General features: G+C 40.8%; 1 protein-coding gene across 1 annotated transcript in view; it reads right to left on the bottom strand.

The window, feature by feature from the left end:
* Window positions 1–21,637, bottom strand: part of PGM5 (phosphoglucomutase 5) — a 67,141-nt gene extending 45,504 nt beyond the window's left edge. The window contains exons 1-6 of the mRNA XM_042447752.1: window positions 21,431–21,637; window positions 16,659–16,821; window positions 14,654–14,800; window positions 12,468–12,593; window positions 10,898–11,088; window positions 5,591–5,745 (exon numbers count right to left, since the gene is read on the bottom strand). Coding sequence (XP_042303686.1) covers window positions 5,591–5,745; window positions 10,898–11,088; window positions 12,468–12,593; window positions 14,654–14,800; window positions 16,659–16,821; window positions 21,431–21,637 — 989 coding nt within the window. The remainder of the gene's footprint in view (window positions 1–5,590; window positions 5,746–10,897; window positions 11,089–12,467; window positions 12,594–14,653; window positions 14,801–16,658; window positions 16,822–21,430) is intronic.
* Window positions 21,638–21,959: the final 322 nt, after the last annotated feature.

Genomic DNA, 21,959 nt, shown 5'->3' with positions numbered 1-21,959 from the left:
TAAATTGTTAGTTTCTTGTTTTTACAGTCAGTCATTCTTACAATCATTCTTGAATTCTCCTTCTGGACAGGTGGTACTAATTGTTCAAAAGATAACCTTTCAGAGTGAGGAAATTTAGGTCTTCCTTGTTTCTCCCAAAACCCCACAAAAAGACTTGGATATAACTAGTGTAAGCAGTTGTCAGCCATTGAAACCTCATGCATATATGACATCTTCAAATCAATGACAGACACAATAAAGCTTATGTTGGTGTGGGAGAAAAACAGCTAGAAAATTCAAGCACTTTTTAACAAAGATTTGTGATTTGGCAGCAGCTTTCCAAAAACAAAAGCACTTGGCTCATAGCTCTTTCTATTATGTGGAACTGCACACACATACAGTGTACATCAACAATAGTTCTGGTTCCTGACTTTTCATGGCTCCAGTGGAAAATAAGATAGCTGTATGCTATGTTATTTATTCACTAATTTATTTATTTTTAAAAATACATATATATCCTATTCCATCTGTCAATTCATTTAGACTATAATCATTTCCTCAGTACTTAACTAAAAAGACAATATTTTTAACCAACCTGCACCATGAACAATACACGTTGGCTATGTCTCATAAATTCCCTCATATCCAACATATTACATTTACTCAGTGAAGCATATTGGTCCTATTCCAAGACAATACAGTGTTGAGAACCACCTTCTGTTCTAAAGCACAATGGCTACGCCTTGTGCTGAGAGATATCTGACCCTCTTTTAAGCAGCTGTAATACATAAATATTGTTATTTCTTCCCTGCCTACTTTAAAGCACATATCCTGCGCTATCTTATCCAATTTGCTATATACTTAATAATGGATTAGCTAATGTATGTCTGCACCAGCTTTTATTTTTGACACAGAAGTTACAAAATTATTTATCAATCTTCTGGCACCTAAAGTATCTTGAGGCATAAGCTTTCATTACACAACTACAGAGGATATTTGTTTTCTCCAGTAACCTCCTGTATATACCCATGTATAAATTGACCTCATATAAGTCAAGGCCAGGTTTTTTGGGCAAAATAATTGATTTTGATATGACCCGTTGATAAGTCAAGGGTCAAATTCAGGGGCATGTAAAAAAGGATCTAAATGGAGGGAGGGAACACCACTTTGCTTTCTCCTTCTCCCTCTCTGGACCTCTCGCAAGGGTCACAGCCTGGGCATATAAAATGTGGACACAAACCTCCAATTTACCTTCCTTCCCCACAACTTTCCCCAAGGCTGATGGCTTGCAATAAAAGGAGACACATACCTCCAATTTCCCTTCTTTCCCCACAACTTTCCCCAAGGCTGATGGCTTGCAAAATAAAAAGGAGACACAGACCTCCGATTTCGCTCTCTTCCCGACAACTTTCCCCAAGGCTGCTGGCTTGCAAAAAAAAAGGAGACACAGACCTCCGATTTCCATCCTCTCTCTCCTCCCTCATTTCTCCACAGCTTTCCCAAGGTTCACAGAAAAGTATTACTGGATTGACCCCGATTTACGTCTATCTAGGATTTTGGAGCCCATTTTTGGGCTTAATTTTTTTGATTTATAGGCGAGTATATATTGTAACTATTTTGTGTCTTTACTGACTATATAATGGGATGCTGTGTATATAGCCATGCAGCGCCATTCCTGAATCTGCAGGTAATGGATGGAATTCTGGGAAGCTTTGGAGTATTCCCCTTGAGAATTCTGGCCAGTGTAGACCCATCCTGAGACAGGGTCCTCCACCATTAAAAATGAGCCCTTTTCAAATATTCAGTTCTAATGTCTTTAAAACGGATTCAAAAATGAATTAATAAGATAACAGGCATCAAGAAAATTCAGCCTGCTAGGGACTAGGTAGCTCTAGAAAGAAAGAAAGCAGAAGACTCCAAGTATTCTGCAGATAATTCTGGCTGCGATACTTTAACATGATAACCAACATAATCTACAAAGTGGTGTCTGTTCCTGTATCCAAAAGTAACTGCAGCCCTCAAATATCCCTTGGTACTGACAAGTTATTTATTTGCCGCTGCTCTCTATGAAAAGTTTTTGGCCAAGATAGTACAGCCATTAATGAGTTTGGCAGAAAACTGATCTCCTAAAGAAGAAAAGAAAATCCTGTACAAATAAGAAATACAGGCTGCTGTGATCATGACATGAAGGAATGTACTCGTTATTACAAACTGAGATTATAAGACTGTGGACAGGCTGCCAAAAGTACAGTTGGCTTATCCAGTCAAACATCCAAAACATTTAAATAAATGTTATGTGAGGCACAAAGTTACCCCACACCAGGGACGTAACCAGGTTTTTGGGAATGGCGGGGGTCCAGACTAAGTGCAGGACTAAGTGACTGTGAAGGGTGGGTTGGTACGGGGTGGAAGGAAAGAGTCCCTTCCTTCCTTCCTTCCTTCTCCTTCTTCTTCCTCCTCCTCTTCCTCTCCTTTTGCAGGAATGGAGACTTTTTTTCTGCCAAAAGCGTAGAGAAGGAGGAGGAGCAGAAGGGATCCTGATGCTTGGAAATTGAACATCCCTCCCCCCAATTTGATTGCAAAGTTCTCCCAGCTCCTCCTTCCCAGCCCAATTCTCTTCCAAGGAGAATAATAAGAGTCACAGAGTTGAAAGAGACCCCAAGGGCCATCCAGTCAAACCCCATTCTGCCACGCAGGAACTCACAATCAAAGTATTTCCAAAATATGGCCATCCAGCCTCTCTTTAAAGACCTTTAAGGAAGGAGACTCCAAAGAAGGAGAACAAGAAGCAGGAGGGGTTGATTATTATTTTAAAACGTTGTAAGGATTTAGCAAAAGAAAAAAACCTTGCCAAGAAAACTCTGTGATGGATTTACTTTTAAGCCAAAAGTGACTTGGAGGCCCACAACAACAATGACAACCACCCCATTTTCCATTCAGGGACAATAAAAACCAGATGAGGGCTACTTAAGAAAAGGCTTGAGGAAAGAGGGGAGTGAGGCTGTTTGTAAAATTTATTTATTTCACTGGGGATTTTATTCATTTTCGTTGTTATTTTTGTGGGCTTCCTCCCCTCCTTTGCCTGGGGTCTATTTCTTTCTTTCCTTATTTCCTTCCTTCCCTCCTTCCTTCCTTCCTCTTCCTTCCTTCCTTTCTTCTCCTCCTCTTCTTCCTCTCCCTCTGAAGGAATGGAGACTTCTGCCAAAAGCTCAGGACTCAGGAGGAGAGGAAGGAGAGGGAAAGAAGACGAAGTTGCAGGGAAGGAGGCCCCGCCCATTCCCCCCCCTCTCTCTCTGAGTGCACTCCTGACGGGAGGAGGAGGATGGTGCATGCATGAACATGCCTGCACCCCAAGGGGGGGGGGGGGTCCACATTAGCTTTTTACATTCATAAAGTGAAATCTACAGGGGGCCCTTGGTATCCACAGGGGATTCGTTCCGGATCACCACTCGAATGCCAAAATCCACAGGTGTTTAAGTCCCTTCGTCCTCAATGGTGGCGCGGCCACATGGCTGTGCCACCATTGGGGACAATAGGCATTTGCCACCCCAGCTCCCGTGAAGCCTGCCTCGCCGCGGTCACCACAGTGGGCTGGCAACGGGCAGTCTCTTCCTCCTCTTCACCCCTGTTGCCTCCTGCCTCTCTTCCTTATTCCTCATCATCTTCCCTGCCTCCTCCTCCTGCCAACCCCCCAGGCTTGCCATCTGCGGATGCTCAAATCTGCAAATGACAAGTTCACAGATATGGAGGACGGACTGTATTTATGTATTTGTTTATTACTGATTTTGTCATTGTTTGTTTTATATTTTCAAGTCATTTGCGTCTTCTGGTGAACCAAAGGTGAATGTATCACTGGGTTTTCTTGACAAGATTTGTTCAGAAGTGCTTTGCACTGCCTACCTCTAACGCTGAGAAATTGTGACTTGGCCAAAGTCACCCACTGGGTTTCCATAGCTGAATGAAGATTTGTACCCTGTTCTCTAGTGAAGTCCTAGTCGACCACTCAAGTTACTACACCACACTCCTGGGATGTGACCAAAGTGGTCAAGAAAGCAGAACTGGCTTGTATACAAGATTTACCTTAACCAACCATTTTTCCTTCAGTCCTGCTGAACACATCAACACAAATCATTTACTCCAAACCAGGATAGCAATACTGCAGCTAAATTTGGTATGCACAAACACTGTACTTTTGGATGACTAGACAATATTCACAATAGGTGTTGAAATATACTGAACAGATTACATGTTGTCCTTCTTGTGAACTGAAGTACTGGCAGGAACATTGCCTTTAGAGGAATTGTTCACACAGTGAATTAACAACAAGATTTCTCCAAAGTTCATAACAAAACTATTCCTGATAAAACAGAGATTAAGAATGGGTGTTATCTTTTCTCGTTAAAATGAATATGACAAGATGTTGACTAGTTCATTGGGACTGGTGCTTTATTCTGAAGATAGATTGCTAGGCTAGCTGCAGTAGGAGTTTTTTAGAAGAAGCACCAATTTTAGAATAAGTACCAAAATAAATAAAAATGGTGAAATATTTTAAAGTTCACTCTCCCCTACACTAAGGTCACATCTACACAGGCCAAATGAACCTGTTTTCCCTGCCCTTGTGTCACCTGATGAGCACAATGTAGGGCCAAAGGCCTGATTCCACTGCACACTGTCTTCACATGGGAAGGCCAGTTCAGCAGCAAATCCGGGCCATCCCTCCCTGACTCAGCCTTCCATCCTTTTGTAGGTTGGTAAAATGAGTTGGGGTCAACTGGCTAACACTTTGTAAACTGTGTAGAGAGTATTGAGTTCACTATGTAGCGGTATAGAAATGCAAAGTGCTATTGCTATTGCTGCTAATGCTATGAGAAGAAAGAAAAGCCATGAGACATCTCTCCCTCTTTCTCCCCCGTTGATTTGTTCTCATCTAGGCTTTCAGTTTTAACTCCCTCTTTTTTAAAACAAACAAACAAACACATGAATCACAGAAACACACTTAAGGGTAGGAAACCTGGTGCTTTCCAGATGTGTTGAACTATAATTCTCATAAATTCGGTATTCTAGGTTTTAAATAAGTGGGCCCAGCAATTTTAATTAAAGATCCTCTCTGACTATTTTACTACTTGATCTGGAAATTATTCTTCTAGTTACCATCTGGTCTGGTACTTCTTGTACAGTGGTACCCCGGGATACGAAATACCCAGGTTACGAAATTTCCGGGATACGAAAAAATCCCATAGGAAATAACTGTTCCGGGTTACGAATGTTTTTTTGGGTTACGAAAATTTTTTTTGGTGCTTTTCGGCGCTTTTTCGCACGAAACGCGGCTTTTCCCCATTAGCGCCTATGGGTTTTCGGCTTGTGAAGGCTTTTCGGGTTACGAAAGCGGCCGCGGAACGAATTAATTTCGTAACCCGAGGGAGCACTGTACTATTTTTAGTAATCCAGCAATTAACAATTAAGCTTTTTAACAGTTTTGGGCATCAGCTCCCATTATCAGTCACTGTTGCCTATGGTGGCTATGGCTGATAGGAGTTGTAGGGCAAAGTGCTCTAGAGAGCTATAACTGTCTTCTAAGTGTTTCACCATACAAACTAATCTTATCCCTTACCTGTCCAAAGCAGTGCTGGTAGGCATGCTCCTACCAAAACCTCGCACAGCCATCTGACGGAAATATGGAATGCAGGGAAGATTGGCAGCTATAATGGCCAATGAATCAGAAGGGTTCACAAAAAATCCATTTTGACCTAGGATCATATAGCGGTCCTGGAAAAGAAAAGCATATTTTGAGAACTGATAAAATTAAAGTAAGAACACAGAAAAGGCCATCCTGGATCAATACACAGGCATATCTAGACCTACGCTCTATTCACACAGTCATTGATCAGTTGCCTCTGTGAAGCCCTCTAGGAGGATGGGTGCAATATCTCCCTCATCAATTCACATACTGGAACATATTACCACTTATAGAGAAGGTGATAAGCAACCATTCTGATTAGTAAACATTGACTGCCCACCAGCTATAATATCTGCAATCCTCATTTGAAACTGTTCAAATTGGGAGCCATCTTGTGAGCTCTGGAGTTTAACCAAAGAAGTACTTCCTTCCAGCTGTCCCAAATTACCCGCAATGCAGCTTTACTGGAAGACTCTGGGTTTTAGAAATGTTTCTTCCTATCTAATTTATCCATACCATGCATAATTTTATACACCTCTTATCATTCTCTTCTTGTTGCAAGCAAAACAGCTTCCAACTTTGTGAAATTTTCTTCTAGAGCAGCTGCTCCTGTCACTTGCTGAACACAGGACTTGGATGGGAGACCACTAATGAATACCAGGTGCTTTAAGCTATATTTCAGAAGAAGGAACTGACAAAACCACCTCCGAGAATCCTTTGCCTGAAAAAACCCTGTGAAATGCATAAGGTCTCCATAAATTGACAGGTGACTCGAAGACACACGCACACATATTGTCACTCACAGTGATTTTGTAGAAAACCCAGTCTTTTTAACATGTCTAACTAGGTTAATACAATACTGTCATTAACACCAGCTACAATATACAGTGGAACCTCGCCATACGCGGGGGATCCGCGTATGGCGATTTCCACCTATGCTTGAGCCCCATTGTAAACAATGGGGCTCGTGCACGGCGGTGCAGCGGCGCGGCGGCGCACAAGGCGCAACGGGTGCACGCACCCATTCAATTGAATGGGACGCGCCGCCCCTTCCGCACCGGCGGCTTTGAGTGCCTATGCTCAAAGCCGCCGATAAAAAGTCCGCGTATGCGGAGGATCCACTGTACCTTTTTCTACAATTTCTATAGTTTATTTCCAAAGATGTCTGTATCCTACTCATTCTCTTCATTCCACCAGAATTCTGTTATGCCTGATAGATCTATATTTTCTTCAAAAACCAAGCACTCCAATTCCCCCATTTTGGATCTTCTGCCATTGTCACAGAAACACTTCTACATGCTATCCAGACATACATGGCACATATATATATATATTTTACTCTGTCACTTTGGCCTGCTCTAGTGCATGTTCATGACTGGTTTCCAACCAATGCCCATTTATAGAACTAGAATCATTTTCACTTTCATGGGATGATGCTTTAATGTCTTGCTGACCCTGAACAAATAGCATCTGTCAAAGCTGGCTTGAACACCTGCCATTCCTTCTTCTTCTCCTTCCTATCAACCTAAATTTGGTTTCCAAATCCTGACAACTACATTTTACTACATCAGTGGTGCCAACACACACAATAATTTACTCTTCCCAAGCGCTATCTAGATAATACTTGATACCCACAGCCTTTGCAGCAGGCAGTCAAGTCACTGTTCATGTGCTCATCACAAACAAACCTAACAATGGTGGGATACAGACCGCCCCTTTGGGGCGGCCTGCACCCGCCCCTTTCCCCGACAGATTGGGGCCTCAGCTGCCACAGTGACAGCCCCAGAGGCCCTGATCTGCTGCTTTTCCTGGCCTTGGGGAAGCGGCAAAATGCCGCTTTGCTGCAGCCAGGAAAGGGGTGTCCTTGGGGCTTCATGCCGCAAGGACACCCCAACAGCGCCGGAGAAAGGGAGAAAGGGGCCACTCTGCCCCTTTCTCTCTGTATGGCTGGCGTGGCTATTTATAGCTGCGCCAGCAATACGCCGGCGGAAGGAGCTCCAAAAGGAGCTCCTTCTGGTGCTGCTGAAAGGATGCCACAAGCTCCCTGCAGCAGCGCCAGGACATCACGTCTGCACCGTGCCGTTTGGCTGAGGTGCGGCCATGACGTCATAATCGCAGCACCCATGTAGACAGGGTGCCACCATTACAACACCATGGTGACGTGCTAGGGTTGCGAGGTGTCTGTAAAGGACTCCCGGAGGCAACCCTAGCACATATCCAGGCCGGCGCAAAGCACCGGCCTGGATACCACCAATGTTTCTAATGATTAAATCACTTATTGTCACAAGCCCTTCCCCCAAAGATATCTGTCAAACAATGAAACCTTTCCGAGGAATCTATTATTTCTTCGCAGAAGAACAGCCTCCTTCCCTGAGATTCACTGCGACTGCAGAAGAACATCCGGAGTGAGATAACATTACTACAAAGGCCTCATAATCTAATCTCTACACTTGTCTCAACTTCAAGTGGAGGTCCTTGTTCTCAATACTATTGAAAAACAGGCCATCTTCTGGCTGAATTCTTTACTCTTTTGCCTATTCCTATGCAATCTAACAAGAGAAAGGCCCATGAGCCTTCCTTGGCTCTGGTCTGCCTGGTAGCACTGTAATACATTTATTTGTTTCCTATACAATACATAACTATCTTTTCCCAGATTACACTTTACTTAAAAGCTCATACAGAGTTATAACTGACTTGAATATATTTTGTCTTTAATCAGAAAACTTACTTTTTGTACTTCAAAGCCTCTTTCTTACTCATACGCTTTCTTAATAACACTATAGTGGTGTTACACACACTTGTTAACACATAGTGGTATTAGAAGACTGTATCAGAAAAAAATGCCCATCAATCTAGTTTGAGGATATCTTTTATCAGTATTTTTTACCTAAGTCTGGGAGATAAATTTTGAATCTTATACAATCACTTAGACCTGTTGACAAAGAGTGAGATTATCCACTCCTCCTTTTCTCTCTATTTTAGGTCCTGTAATGAAAAAAGAGAAATTCCAGCAGTTCTTGCTTATTAGCTCATACCCTGGCAATTGTCCATCCACCACGCAAGAATTATTACCCTGCAGATCTGCGCATAGCATACAGAAGGGCAAGATCTGCATTTAAGTTTTCCTAAAATGGAAGTGCAACCTGAAGTGAAACAGTCTACATCATCCATACCAAAGGTATAAAAAAATGCCCCCCCCCCCGGGAATCACTTCTCTTGGTTACACCTCTACAGACATTTTTAGGCTTTTAGGCCTTTGAAGCTATGGAACTACCTTGTAGCTGTAGCCTGGAATACCTTAATCCAGTTCATTTCTGATAGCCGCTCTGATAGCCGTTATAAATAATAAATACATTTCTACTGCCATCAATTTTTTAAAAAGTTTTCAGGAAGACTGGTGCTCTAGGATTCAGCATAAAATAGAATACAGTGACCTGAGACAGGCTAAAGTATTAAGTTGAAGCATTTATTAAAATAATATTGTTTTATAGTACTAATGATTGTTAATTCATTGGGCTTTTTTCAATAATTACTTAGAGACAGTTGTCACAACCCTTAACTTTTTACCCCAGTAACATGACCTAAATTCATTCAGCCAAATTAAAATTTACCCATAACCATCAGTAAATTATATTTATCACACTTTTTCATTTTCCTTTCAGATTTTCATTTGTTTTGTCTTACACATCTATAATGTACCCACCATACAACTCCACAACTGAACTAAGCCTTCAAAATGTCATATTAGATTTTTTAAAAAACTGGGTAAACCATTAGCCAATCAAGGTTCAAAATGTCTGAGACAATCAGAATGAGTGTTCCCAGTCTGATCACCCAAAAAATCAGAACCAGTTTGTCTGGCTTGGCTTGGTTACCATCTAGGAATATTGAAGTGGTCTTGCTCTCTTCAGAATCTTTTACCATGCAGTAATCACCACACAGACTAAAAGCATAACAATCTTTTATATAAATAAAAATGTAAATGTTCGTTTATTCAAAATCTGAAATCTCCGAAAGTTCTTCACCGATTGCTTTGAAACTTTGACACAACGTTCCATTCCAATACACACATGTTTTTATATACCTAACATGTTTTTATATATAGATGTCACATCTGTGACATGTAAAAACATATTTTTAAAACAGCACCATCTGTTGGACATAACACACCCCAACGGATATGCCATTTCAATTTAAGAGATTGCAATTTCCAGTTCGTTTGCAGTCACCATGAACAAAGCTGAGAGCCATTCTTTAGAACTGTGCGGTTTAGATCTAGACATGGATTGCTTCTCATGTGGAAAATTATATGTTATGTGTTGTTGAGTTGGCAAACCAGACAATCTCTATATCTACACAGACAATGGAACAACAAAAAATATTGTATGACCACAAGCATTGTGAAATTGCATATTTTAGAAATGTGCACTTTCTCTTTTCATTCTTTTCCATTTGGCCAGACTGAGCTACAGCAACGTGTGGCCGGGTACAGCTAGTACATAATATAAACAGACCTGTGTCTCAAAAATAATTTTCTTTAAAAACAAAAAAAGGAGATAAAATAATATTTGACTTGTCATGATCTAGTTCTTCCTGTTTTGTTGTTGTCTTTTCCCCATAAGGTTCCTCTTAATATTCTGGCTGCAGAAAATGTTTGAAACTGAATAATAACGACTATGGGAATCGTAAGATGAAAAGGAAATGGAAGCAGGCTTTAACTGAAGCTTCTGTACTGGACTTATTTGACTAAACTGTGCTTATCAGCTTGACACCCTTACCAGTGTTACCTAATGTGTTACAACATGCCATAAACTCTTATTTGGGGATTAGCAAAACAGATGCATGTGTGTTTGTCACACCCTATGACTTACATGTGGTATTCCAACTGTAAGACATCTTGGACATTTATGTAAGAAATACCTTTATCTAGACATCTGTGTAACACTGAATTAGCATTTTTTCTTTACAATACCAAGTAAATGGCTCACAATTTTCACTTGTAACTTTGGAAGTAAGCACATGCTACCTTTCAAAACTTTAAATAATTTAGTGCTAAGTCCATGTTTATGTCTGGAAAACAGTAGAGAGATTTTCAATGTTTCAGCTAGTACTCAGAACTTCAATTTATCTGATTATTAAAAACAGCTGGATATTTTTTTTGAAAGCTCTTTCCTGAATGTTGTACATAACACAATAAAGACAACTCTTTTGCACCAAATCTAGCTTTCCCCAAATACCTACTCCATCAGCATCAAAAGCAGCTCCAAATCCATACTCTCCTCCTTTCATCGCCTCCAGCAAAGAAGTTGCATATGTAAGGTTTGGGTCAGGATACTGGCCACCAAAATCCTCCAGAGGAACACAGTTAACTGCAGAATTAGCAGGAGCTCCTAATTCATCACACAGGATTCTCCGGACATAGGGACCCATCACTGAAAAAAGAATTAGCCTAATAGTTTAGAAACCTCCTTTGAATTTACATCCCAGATAAACATCCTCCATTTATATAACAGAAATGGAATATTATTATTATCTATATTAAACTGGATATCATGTTCCCCTTTATAATTTCTGAAAGAGGTTAAAAACAGAGCAGGTTTCTGTGAATTATTTCTATTTTCAATATGATGAGCCACCAGTAGAGAGCACAAAAATCTTCAATGGTACTGAACATGTCCACTTCTACCTAATGAGACTTTTGGCAGCATTCACTATGGATCCATTCATAATAAACCACTTGTGTCTTTTCAGATAAGTATAAGGACAATTAAACAAGCAGAGAAGCATGCGGTACAGGGATGGGCTGTATATTAGAAAGTGTCTGCACCTTACAGTCATCCCACAATGGAAAACTTCTGCTATGGAAGAACGTTTAATCATAGAATCCACTATATACATTTCAGAGATTACACAGTCATGTAATATTACTCCATCAGTGCATATTTCAAATCTAAAGTCATTGAAGAGGTATTACAGGCTTGCACCTAGGGTTGCCAGAAACCTGTTATGGTAAGGAATTCTGAACATTAAGAGTCCTACAGATACAACTGATAACTTTAATGTACGGTATATACAGAATAACCTAATGCTGTCAAGCATTTTTATGTTCTAACAGTAAAATCTTGTGTATTTCAATGATTACTATTTTATTATGACCAATTCAAAACAATCCTATTTTGAACTCAAGAAATGTGAGTAATGCTCACTTCCCTAAAATGTGGCCTCAGTCAGGAACTCACTAGGAGACCCTACTATGCCACTACTCCTCAGTTTCTGGTTCTGCCTTAACCATAGAACAAATAATACATTGGTGCCTTGCTATCCACGGACTTCCCATCTGCGTATTTAAGCATCCACAGATGGCAATGCCTCGTTTTCCCCAATGACAGCATGTACACACAGCCGTGCCACCATTAGGGACAACAGGACTTCACCTGAAGTCGCGTTGTCGCTAATGACAGTACAGCCACATGCACGCTCTGCCATTGGGGACAACAGGACTTGAGGTCCAGTGGATTTTGGTATCTGTGGGAGGGTCTGGAAAGGATCACCCACGTATATCAAGGTCACACTGTACTGAGATAAGTAAACATACTGAGTATTTAACATATAACAGTACAAGTATGCCGAAGTTTAGTTGGGAATCCAACTAATTTGTTTAATGCAAGCTTACTCTCTAGCATGTTTAGGATTGTAAATGAAATTATTATTGTTCAGAATAATCTAGCCATTATTTTCATGCTTTAAACCAACACTTTAGTTCCACTATATTGATATTTTTACATGTTGTATGAAAAATGGTTCTCCTTACCTCCATTCATGGCATCAATTCTGATCTTGAGTTGACCTGGCCCCGTTAGTAAGCCTCTAATGGCACTAAAGTCAAAGACAGTCCGCAGAAGGTTGAGGTAGACCTCCACTGAGTCTATTATCTCAACTGCACATTGGAGAGAAAGTTAGAGAGATTTCTAGTCGGTCAATATATTTTGTTCATGAATAACTGAAAATCTGTTCTACAGACACAGTAGGACCTAACAGTTCCACAATGACTCATGCAGAGAACAGCCACATGAGCATGAATCTATTTGTTGTTGTTGTTAACTGCCTTTGAGTCGATCTCGACTCATGGCGACCTATGGATGAGACATCTCCAAGTCCCCTGTCCTCTACTGCTCTGCTTAATTCCTGCAGCCCCATACCCATGACCTTCTTAACAGAGTCCATCCATCTAGCATGCGGCATTCCTCTCTTCCTACTTCCCTCCATCTTTCCTGGCATTATTGTCTTTTCCAGTGAGTCCCCCCTTCTCATGATGTGTCCAAAATACAACAGTCTCAGTTTGGTCATCTTGGCTTCCAGGGAGGTTTCCAGCTTGATCTGCTCTAGGACCCATTTGTTTTGGCTGTCCATGGGATCCTCACCACTCTTCTCCAGCACCACATCTGAAATGAATTAATTTTCTTCCTGTCATCTTTCTTAACTATCCAGCTCTCTGATCCATACATGGTAATAGAAAATACAATGGTTTGTATGATTTTAACTTTTGTACTGAGATGTATATCTTTGGATTTTAGAATCTTTTCTAGTCCTTTCATAGCCACCCTCCCCATTCTTAATCTTCTTCTGATTTCCTGGCTGCAGTCCCCATTTCTATCAATGTTTGATTCGAGGTATGGGAATTCTTTTACTACTACTATTTCTTCATTGTCTAGGTTGAACTTGTGAAGGTCCTCAGTGGTTATTATTTTTGTTTTCTTTAGGTTCAACATTAAATCTGCCCTTGCACTTTCTTCTTTGATCTTCCTTAGTAGGTGTTCTGCTAGTACTATGGTGTCATCTGCATATCTTAAATCACTGATATGCCTTCCTCCTATTTTCACTCCTACTTCTTCTGTGTTCAAGCTTGCTTTTTTATAACATGTTCTGCATACATGTTGAACAGATAGGGTGAAAGGATACAGCCTTGTCTGACCCCTTTGCCAATTGGGAACCATTCTGTTTCTCCATGTTCTGTTCTGACAGTAGCCTCTTGTCTCAAGTATAGATTCCTCATCAGGACTATCAGATGTGTTGGCACTCCCATGTCTTTAAGGGCATTCCAAAGCCTGAATCTATTACATAGCATGAATCTATTACTGTCAGATATATTAAAGACCTACTATTGTCAACTTTCCAAATATTCTGGAAACAAACAAATGTTTGTTATTAGGTTTAAACATGAAGGCTGTCAAGCAAGATGAAAGGGCATTAAGATTTAACCATGTATTTATAATGGGCACTATCCATCCAACACACAGTATGGAAAGACTACAGTAAGTACTTTTGATGCTTAATTGTAGCTGGATTATATGTTAAATTACTCTGTTGCCTTTCACAATAAATTGTTCAAATCAGCACACAGCAAACAATAGAACAAAACAAGATAAAAACAACAGAATGAGGGAAAGCTAGTAAAACAACAACAAGAATAGCAAACAAACAGGAGCTATAAAAAACCAAACAGCATATTCATGTGCCTAACATAACACAACAAGGCCAACCACCAAGAACATTCTGTAGAATAAAACAAATGCTGCAGAATCTAAACACAGAACTTGAATGCCATCAAGCTAAAGCTAAAAACTAAAATTATTGGTGAAAATGTTCTAGAATTAGAATGCATGAAATAGTGAAACAATATAAACTGACACAAACAATTAGAGATTTGGATAGCTGTCAGTCAATCATAGTCTGAGTAAGGTCAACTCCAAAATAGTACATTCTGTACTAATTATTCCCTTGATTCTTCAAGTGATCATGGGAGAAAACTATTCCCAGAGACAGGAAGGGCCTAGATTCCAACTTTGCAAGAGCACAAGGTTTGGGAGACAGCAATTCACAGTTCCCACTGACCAGTTCCAATTTTAACTAGAAAACATTACAACACCAGCAAAACATCTAACTCTTTTAGGAATTCTTATCATAATAGGATCCATATTATAAAAAAGAATGGAATACCCCGGAAAGGCTTGAACTTGTTTTCCAGATCAAATTCTTGTCTTCCTATTCGAGATAAATCAATTCTCAGGTCAGGACAAATAGCATATTCTTCAAGGGTTTTGCTGATTTGGTAAATTTTATCAGAAACGGCATCTGGAGCTGGTCCTGAAGATATACATATAAATAATCTATGTATCAGTATCTGAAAATGCTCAAAATAATAGTTTGAGTGAATAGTCATTTCTCTTGGTAAGAAGATAAACTGGTGTATTCATAGAATCATAGAGTTGGAAGAGACCACAAGGGCCATCCAGTCCAACCCCCTGCCATGCAGGAAATCACAATCAAAGCATCCCTGACAGATGGCCATCCAGACTCTGTTTAAAGACCTCTAAGGAAGGAGACTCCACTACACTCCGAGGGAGTTTGTTCCACTGTTGAACAGCCCTTACTGTCAGGACGTTCCTCCTAATGTTGAGGTGGAATCGTTTTTCCTGTAGCTTGCATCCATTGCTCCGGGTCCTAGTCTCTGGAGCAGCAGAAAACAAGCTTGCTCCCTCCTCAATATTACATCCTTTCAAGTATTGAAACAAGGCTATCATATCACCCCTTAACCTTCTCTTCTCCAGGCTAAACACCCCCAGCTCCCTAAGTCGTTCCTCATAGGAAATGGTTTCCAGACCATTCACCATTTTGGTCGCCCTCCTTTGGACACGCTCCAGTTTCTCAACATCCTTTTTAAATCGTGGTGCCCAGAACTGGACACAATATTCCAGGTGGGGCCTGACCAGAGCAGAATAGAGTGGCACTATAACTTCCCTTGATCTAGACACTATACTTCTATTGATGCAACCTAAAATTGTATTGGCCTTGTTAGCTGCCGCATCGCACTGTTGACTCATGTTCAATTTGTGGTCTACTTGGACTCCCAGATTCCTTTCACATGTAGTCTCATTCAGTCAGGTGTCACCCATCCTATATCTGTTCATTCCATAACAAAACACTTAAAATACCATGAACAGACTTCAGCAGTACATTCAAGTTCTATCATAAATCTTTTGGCCTCTGCAATGCTTCCCATTAGAATTAGCCTAAACTGTACAGGGTCAATAACCTAAGTTTCTTATCTTTGGTTTTCTGGAAAAATAAATCAAACCTCTTGGTTTCAATGTTCCAATAAACAGTAACAGAAGATATGAAAACAATGTTATTCAATCAAACTTTAATCTAAAATAGCCTGATCAAGAAAGGCAGAATTACATACACAATTTACCAGAATATATGTACATCCCATATGACTTTGCAATGTTTCTTTGAATCCTACTGAATTAAGTGGATATGCCTGTTGATGTGAATGAGGAAATATATCCATAATGAGAATTATAAGTTGTTATGCATGACATAAATGCATGCAGTGAAACAAAGAGTATAAATTAGTTAAATTAACAAACTAGAGCTGGATTGGGACCTAAACTTTTGATGGTTTTCTAGCAAACATCTACAGTAACCTACATAGCAAAGCAACACTTCATGTGGTCATCCACACAGTGCCTATGTGGTTAAAAAGGGGGCTCATTACCCTAAGTCCCATTTGTTGTTGTTGTTGTGTGTCTTCAAGTCATTTGTGACTTATGATGACACTAAGGCAAACCTATCATGGGGGTTTCTTGGCAATATTTGTTCATAGGCGGGTTGCCTTTGCTTTTCTCTGAAGTGAGAGTGTGACTTGCCCAAGATCACCATAGTATGTGCAAAAGATGCCAAATACATTCAATGGCTTATAAAATATACATTATCTAAAAAGCAGTTGCCAAAATGTTCAGGCCTCTTAAATGATGAACATTTACCCAAAATATCCTGTAGCTACTAAAAATGTAGAATTCTTAGAAAAATGAAGAAACATATTTGAAGCTATAAATTACTTTAAGAACTTAATGCTCATAACCAAGCTGCTTTTACCGTCAATCTGTTTTCTAAACAATTCTGAGTTTATTTTGAATAGATGTATTATTAAAATACATACCTCCATTGGCAACATTAAACTTGACACCAAACTCTCCTGCAGGTCCTCCAGGACAGTGACTAGCTGTCAAAATAATCCCACCAGCTGCTTTGATCTTTCTGATAATGCATGACACTGCAGGGGTAGATAAAATGCCATTTTGGCCTATAATCAATCTTCCAATCTATATGAAACAAAGAAAAGAATATTTTACAGAATTTATATGTCACCTTTCTCCCAAATGGGATTCAAGGCATCTTACAATAATTTAAAAAGATACAGCTAAAACATTTATGTACAAAAGGTAAAAAGGAATTAAGTAATGCTATTGTTTAAAAAAACATGGTAGAAAACCATTAAAACACTTAAACATACTTAAAATGTGGTTTCAATAAAAAATAAAACAAAAACATTATAAAACAGACCATTTACACGTACACTACGCTTCCATAAAATTCACTATTCAAAAGCTTGCCTAAATAATAAATAAAATATTTAGCTAAATATGTGGTCGATGTATTCTGGAACTTGCTCTATCCAATTGATTTAAAACAAAGTAAGAAAAGAAAGTTTACTCCAAATATAACAATATTGTCGAAGTCCACAAACTATTTGTTGTTATGTCTCTTCAAGTCATTTCCGACTTATGGAAAACCACGTTTTTTTAAACAATAGCATTACTTAATCAACCAATTTATTAGGCATGAGATACTGAGGGGCCATTCAGACTACCTTTTACCCCAGATCAGGAACCGAATTATGCATGTGAAGTTCATATTCGCCTTGAATCTCCCACAAGTGAATCAGAGGTTTCCACAACCATTTCAAGGCAAATGCCCCTTAGCGCGGGTCATTTGGAATCGGGGTAAAAGCTGTATCTTTTGGGGAAACAAATGGGTTCGGCAAATATGAACTTGCCCCCAATCATGATCAGGGCAAGTTCAGGGGAGGGATTTAGAGGGAGGGCGGAGGGCGGAACTGGAGAAAGGGTGGCAAGAGTGACAAAGGAGGAGGAGGAAGATGAAGGAGCTGGGGGGGGGAGAAGGAGGCCATGGAGGGCAATTGGGGTAACGGAGCAGGAGGAGAAGGAAGGAGCCAAAGGGTGGCAAGAGAATCGGTCACCAAGGAGGAGCAGGAGGAGGAGGATGGAGGAGCCGGGGGGAAGAAGGGGGCCATGGAGGGCAATCTGGGTAACGGAGCAGGAGGAGGAGAAGGAAGGAGTAGGACAAAGGGTCAAGTTCAGGGGAGGGAATTAGGTCAGAAGGAGGGCACAGAACGGAACAAGCTTCCCTCTTGCACCAGTCAGCTTTCTCTCTCTCTCTTTACTTTTTTAAAATTATTTTTGACAGACTATGCACATGTTTTTTGATACAGGTAGATAGATATATAGATAGAATGTGGCTGTCTGCCTGATCACTTTCCCTTTCATTTCCTTGCTTCCAGCAGCACAGCATTTTGCAGGAGGCTTTTTTTCTTTGCGAATGCTACAATGCAAATGTTACAAACGTTTCTCTTTCCAATTTGGCAAATTGATACAGAATGCTTTTGCTACTGTCTGTAAGGAATTCAGGAATAGCTGAGGGAAAGCAAAGAATGCATGGCATCCTCTTCCGGCATTCCGAGGTGAGGAATTAATTAATTAATTAATTAATACATGTGTATGAGGCACTCTGGGGTAGCAAGGAAGGAGGATGCAGGATGCAGAGATGGCATTAGATTGCATTTTGTGGTTGAAAACAGGGCCAAGGGAAGATCCATAACCTGCAGTGACCCAAAATACCCACAGCACACACACACACACACACACACACACACACACACAGAGGAGGTTTTTAAATTTGACAAAATATGTGCATACTGGTGACTGGTTTTTTTAAAAAAGGAGGGGGGAAGCACACTTCCAAATGCCCAATGGGTGCAGGAAACGTCACCTATGACGAAAGCGGAACTGAATTTGATTGACAGCAAAGGCACCTTCATTTTAAACCGATTTCTCCACAGGAGCTTAGAGGGCATTCAGAGTTAAAATACCCTGATTGAGGTAGTGGGCACTTGCTTCCGGAGGGATTGGGGGGGGGACCAAATCTTCCCAGTTCCTTCCAGCGCAAAAAGGTCAGTAGGAATGAGGCTTTAAAGAACAATGCTTTCCAACTAATTAACTCTGATTAATGTAGTAATTAACTTTATGCATACACATGTGATGTGTACACAGATATGTATGTGGATGCACATTTGCATCTAAACCACTTCTTGTTATGTCCAATTATTACTGGATCTATGACCTGAAATTGTATGTGCCACTCAGTGGGTTACGGACCTTAAGTGGCAATCTAGTAAAATAAACCTAAGTTTACAAAAACATTGCAGAAAACAAACTTTGTTTAATGAAATTAATCTATTCATTTAAAATATTTCAGAGCAACAATTTAATTTCTCTGAAATACAGATATATATTTAAGCATCTAGTATTATTAATAAAAGTCTCCGTCTTAGTTATCCTGGTCAGTGAACTACCTCCACTAAAATTAATGGGGAAAATATGACCCAATTCATGCACCAAAAACCTTGTGCAATCATGCTTGGTATGGTCTTACCAGCAACCTGTCACCAGTTGAGAGCTATAGTTAGGCCCCATAACGTTTACAGATGTACAGGTAGTACTAAATGGAAATCAGCCAATTCCCCATAAAGATGAAAGAATCTGACGCATGTGGATTTAACTGTAAGTTCAGATCCTTAATTGGCATGAGAGGGAACAGACAGCAACTGCCTTTCAGGGTGGCCTTTCAGCTGGATCAAAGAGATAACTAACTGCAAGGACCTGTAGCTTCCCTCGAGTCAGATTTCTGTGTTAAAAATAAAAGCCGAGAGCACAGTGCATTTCAGAACACTCTGGCTTCCTAGGTTATATTTGTGAAACATAGTGTGAATCAATACTGTTCCACCAAAGAAAGTCCCATTCTATTCTTTTAATATGGTAACATATCAGGGTATAGCAATCAACTATTGACTAAGTGTATTTGGCATTAAGTAGAAGGGTATTAAGGACTATAATTTTACAGTATTATTTAACTGGTATTTTAGCTTGAAACAGATATAACATTGGAGTCTGCTATACCAGTCATCCCCAAATTGTGAGGCAGACTGCTCAGGGATCATGTGAAAGGGTTGCTCATGGGAGTGGGAGACTTGGAGGCCCTGATCCCTCTTCCTCCCTTGCTTCCCAATTTCTTTTCTGTCTAGAGGGGCAGAAGGAAGAGAAAGGTGAAAAGGGTGCTTGGAGCAGCCATCTCTGGCTGAGAGAGGAGAAATAGAAGAAAAGGGAGAAGTTCAGCCTATGGTGGGGCTCATCCCGAGCCTCTGCTTCTTCTTCCCCCACCTGTCCCATCATTGCCCTGATTCTCAGGACAAGATACTGCTGCAGCCCCAACCAGTGCACCCACTCAATTCAGTATGCCCTAGGTTGAAGGAGAGACAGCATCCATGATAGCCCCAAAAGTGACAGAGGCTGGCAATGCCTCTTGCTCAGGGTTGGCGTCATTACCTGGCTCTGGCTGGAGCCCCTTAGATGCAGAGAAGTGGCCTTGGTGGCTCCACTCCTGAATGAACAGCATGTCAGACAAGTGCACTGCTTTCTGCAAGCCACAGGAGCAGAGTGTGTGGCTGGGCTCATCACTGTCTTATGCCTCCACCTCCACCCTCCTGGCCAGACAACCAGCGAGTCTTACTCGCAGTCGGAGGTGCGTGACAAGATGCTCCTGTGGTCCAGTAAGATGGGTGGGACAGGGGCTGGGTGGACATGGCCAAATTGGGGGGGGGGGGTAAACAAAGAAGCCTTTGGGCAATGATTAGAGGTTATGGGGATGGAGGAAGATCTGGGGGCCTAGCAGAACCAACTTCCAAGAAACCTCATTTTTATGTCTCCCAGCACTCTCATGTGTACACATGTTCTCTTTCACACTGTTTCTATCACTCTATTTCTTTCACACCCTCACAGGGGATCATTCATACTAATTCTCTGACTAGCTGACCCATATCTCTGAGAGGAACTTCTTTTAACTTCAGAAAGTGCTACACAAGATTCCTTTGTTTGTGACATACACAGACTTCTCTCTCACTCACAGGCACACATGGGCTCCACTGAATGCTTTTTCTTGCTTGCTTTCTCCCTCACATCATCTTAGCCAGTTAATTCTTACATACACACTCGCAAGTCATAGTCTCCCTCCCTCCTAAAACATGTTTCACACATATTCTCAAACTCTCTCACATGCGAATTGTCTCTAACATGTACATTGTGACACTCTTTCTCTCTTACAGTAATACACACATTATTCCTCTCACACACTCTCAGTACCTCTTTTGGGGTGTGAGTCTGTGTTATCTCTCACACTAATTTTCTCTCTCTCACACACACACACTCTTAATAATGCTGCTACCGAGGGGCATGCAACAGAGGAGTGCAATGTCTGCATATAGATGTGAGGGGGGTTACAAGGGTAAAAATTGGCAGGAAGAGAAAAGGCATTTTGGGGTGTGACCATTAAATTTATATAATTTAATTTCCTAAGGAGCAAGACATTTAAAAATGCTGAAATTAAAAAACAAACAAACCCATATGCATGCTCCATTAAAGAGTCCCTACAAAGTGGACATTCTTCTTGCCCAATGTATAAGCTCCCTTTTCTACTGTTTCCTCCTTTTGGGGTGTATCTGCACCAGCTATTTAATCAAGAGACAGTCCTGAGCATTATTCCCCAGACTGGCTCCAGATCAACCACAACAGTGAATACATGCACTTGGCCAAATCTGGTGTGAAGCTGTGTCATTGTGCCATGGGCCATATGGGCCAACAGCACAATGCCCCTACTGGTCCATCCTCCTCGTTGCCATGTCACCACTACTGCTGTGGCAGTAGTGCCCCCTTCTGACCTCAGCAGACGCAACTGCGATGGCCAGGTTTTCCCAGGGATCTGCTTAGCTGGAAAAGCTGTGGCCATCTTTTCCAGCTAAGCAGATCCCTGGGAAAGCCTGGCCATCGCAATTGCTTCTGCTGAAGTCAGAAGGGGACACCTTCCCCCATGATCAACAAGGAGGTGATTGCTCTACCACTCCGGGGAATATCCACTTATATCTATAAGTGGATAGATACCATAAAGCAAAGAAGAGGATCAGCAGTTGCAGAAGTGTGCCTAAAGGCAAAATAAAAAAGAACTAAGTAGGAACAAGACAATGGGAAGTTTAAAAGTAACAACAAACAAGGAAACAAGAAACTAACACAAGGAACTTCAGAATGAGGAAAGTCTGCAAGCAGATCCTAGT

The sequence above is a fragment of the Sceloporus undulatus genome, chromosome 2 (genome assembly GCF_019175285.1).
Source record: "Sceloporus undulatus isolate JIND9_A2432 ecotype Alabama chromosome 2, SceUnd_v1.1, whole genome shotgun sequence".
NCBI classification, from domain to species: domain Eukaryota; kingdom Metazoa; phylum Chordata; class Lepidosauria; order Squamata; family Phrynosomatidae; genus Sceloporus; species Sceloporus undulatus.
Note: the sequence above shows the minus strand (reverse complement) of the source record. Positions and strands in the feature narration are given on the sequence as shown.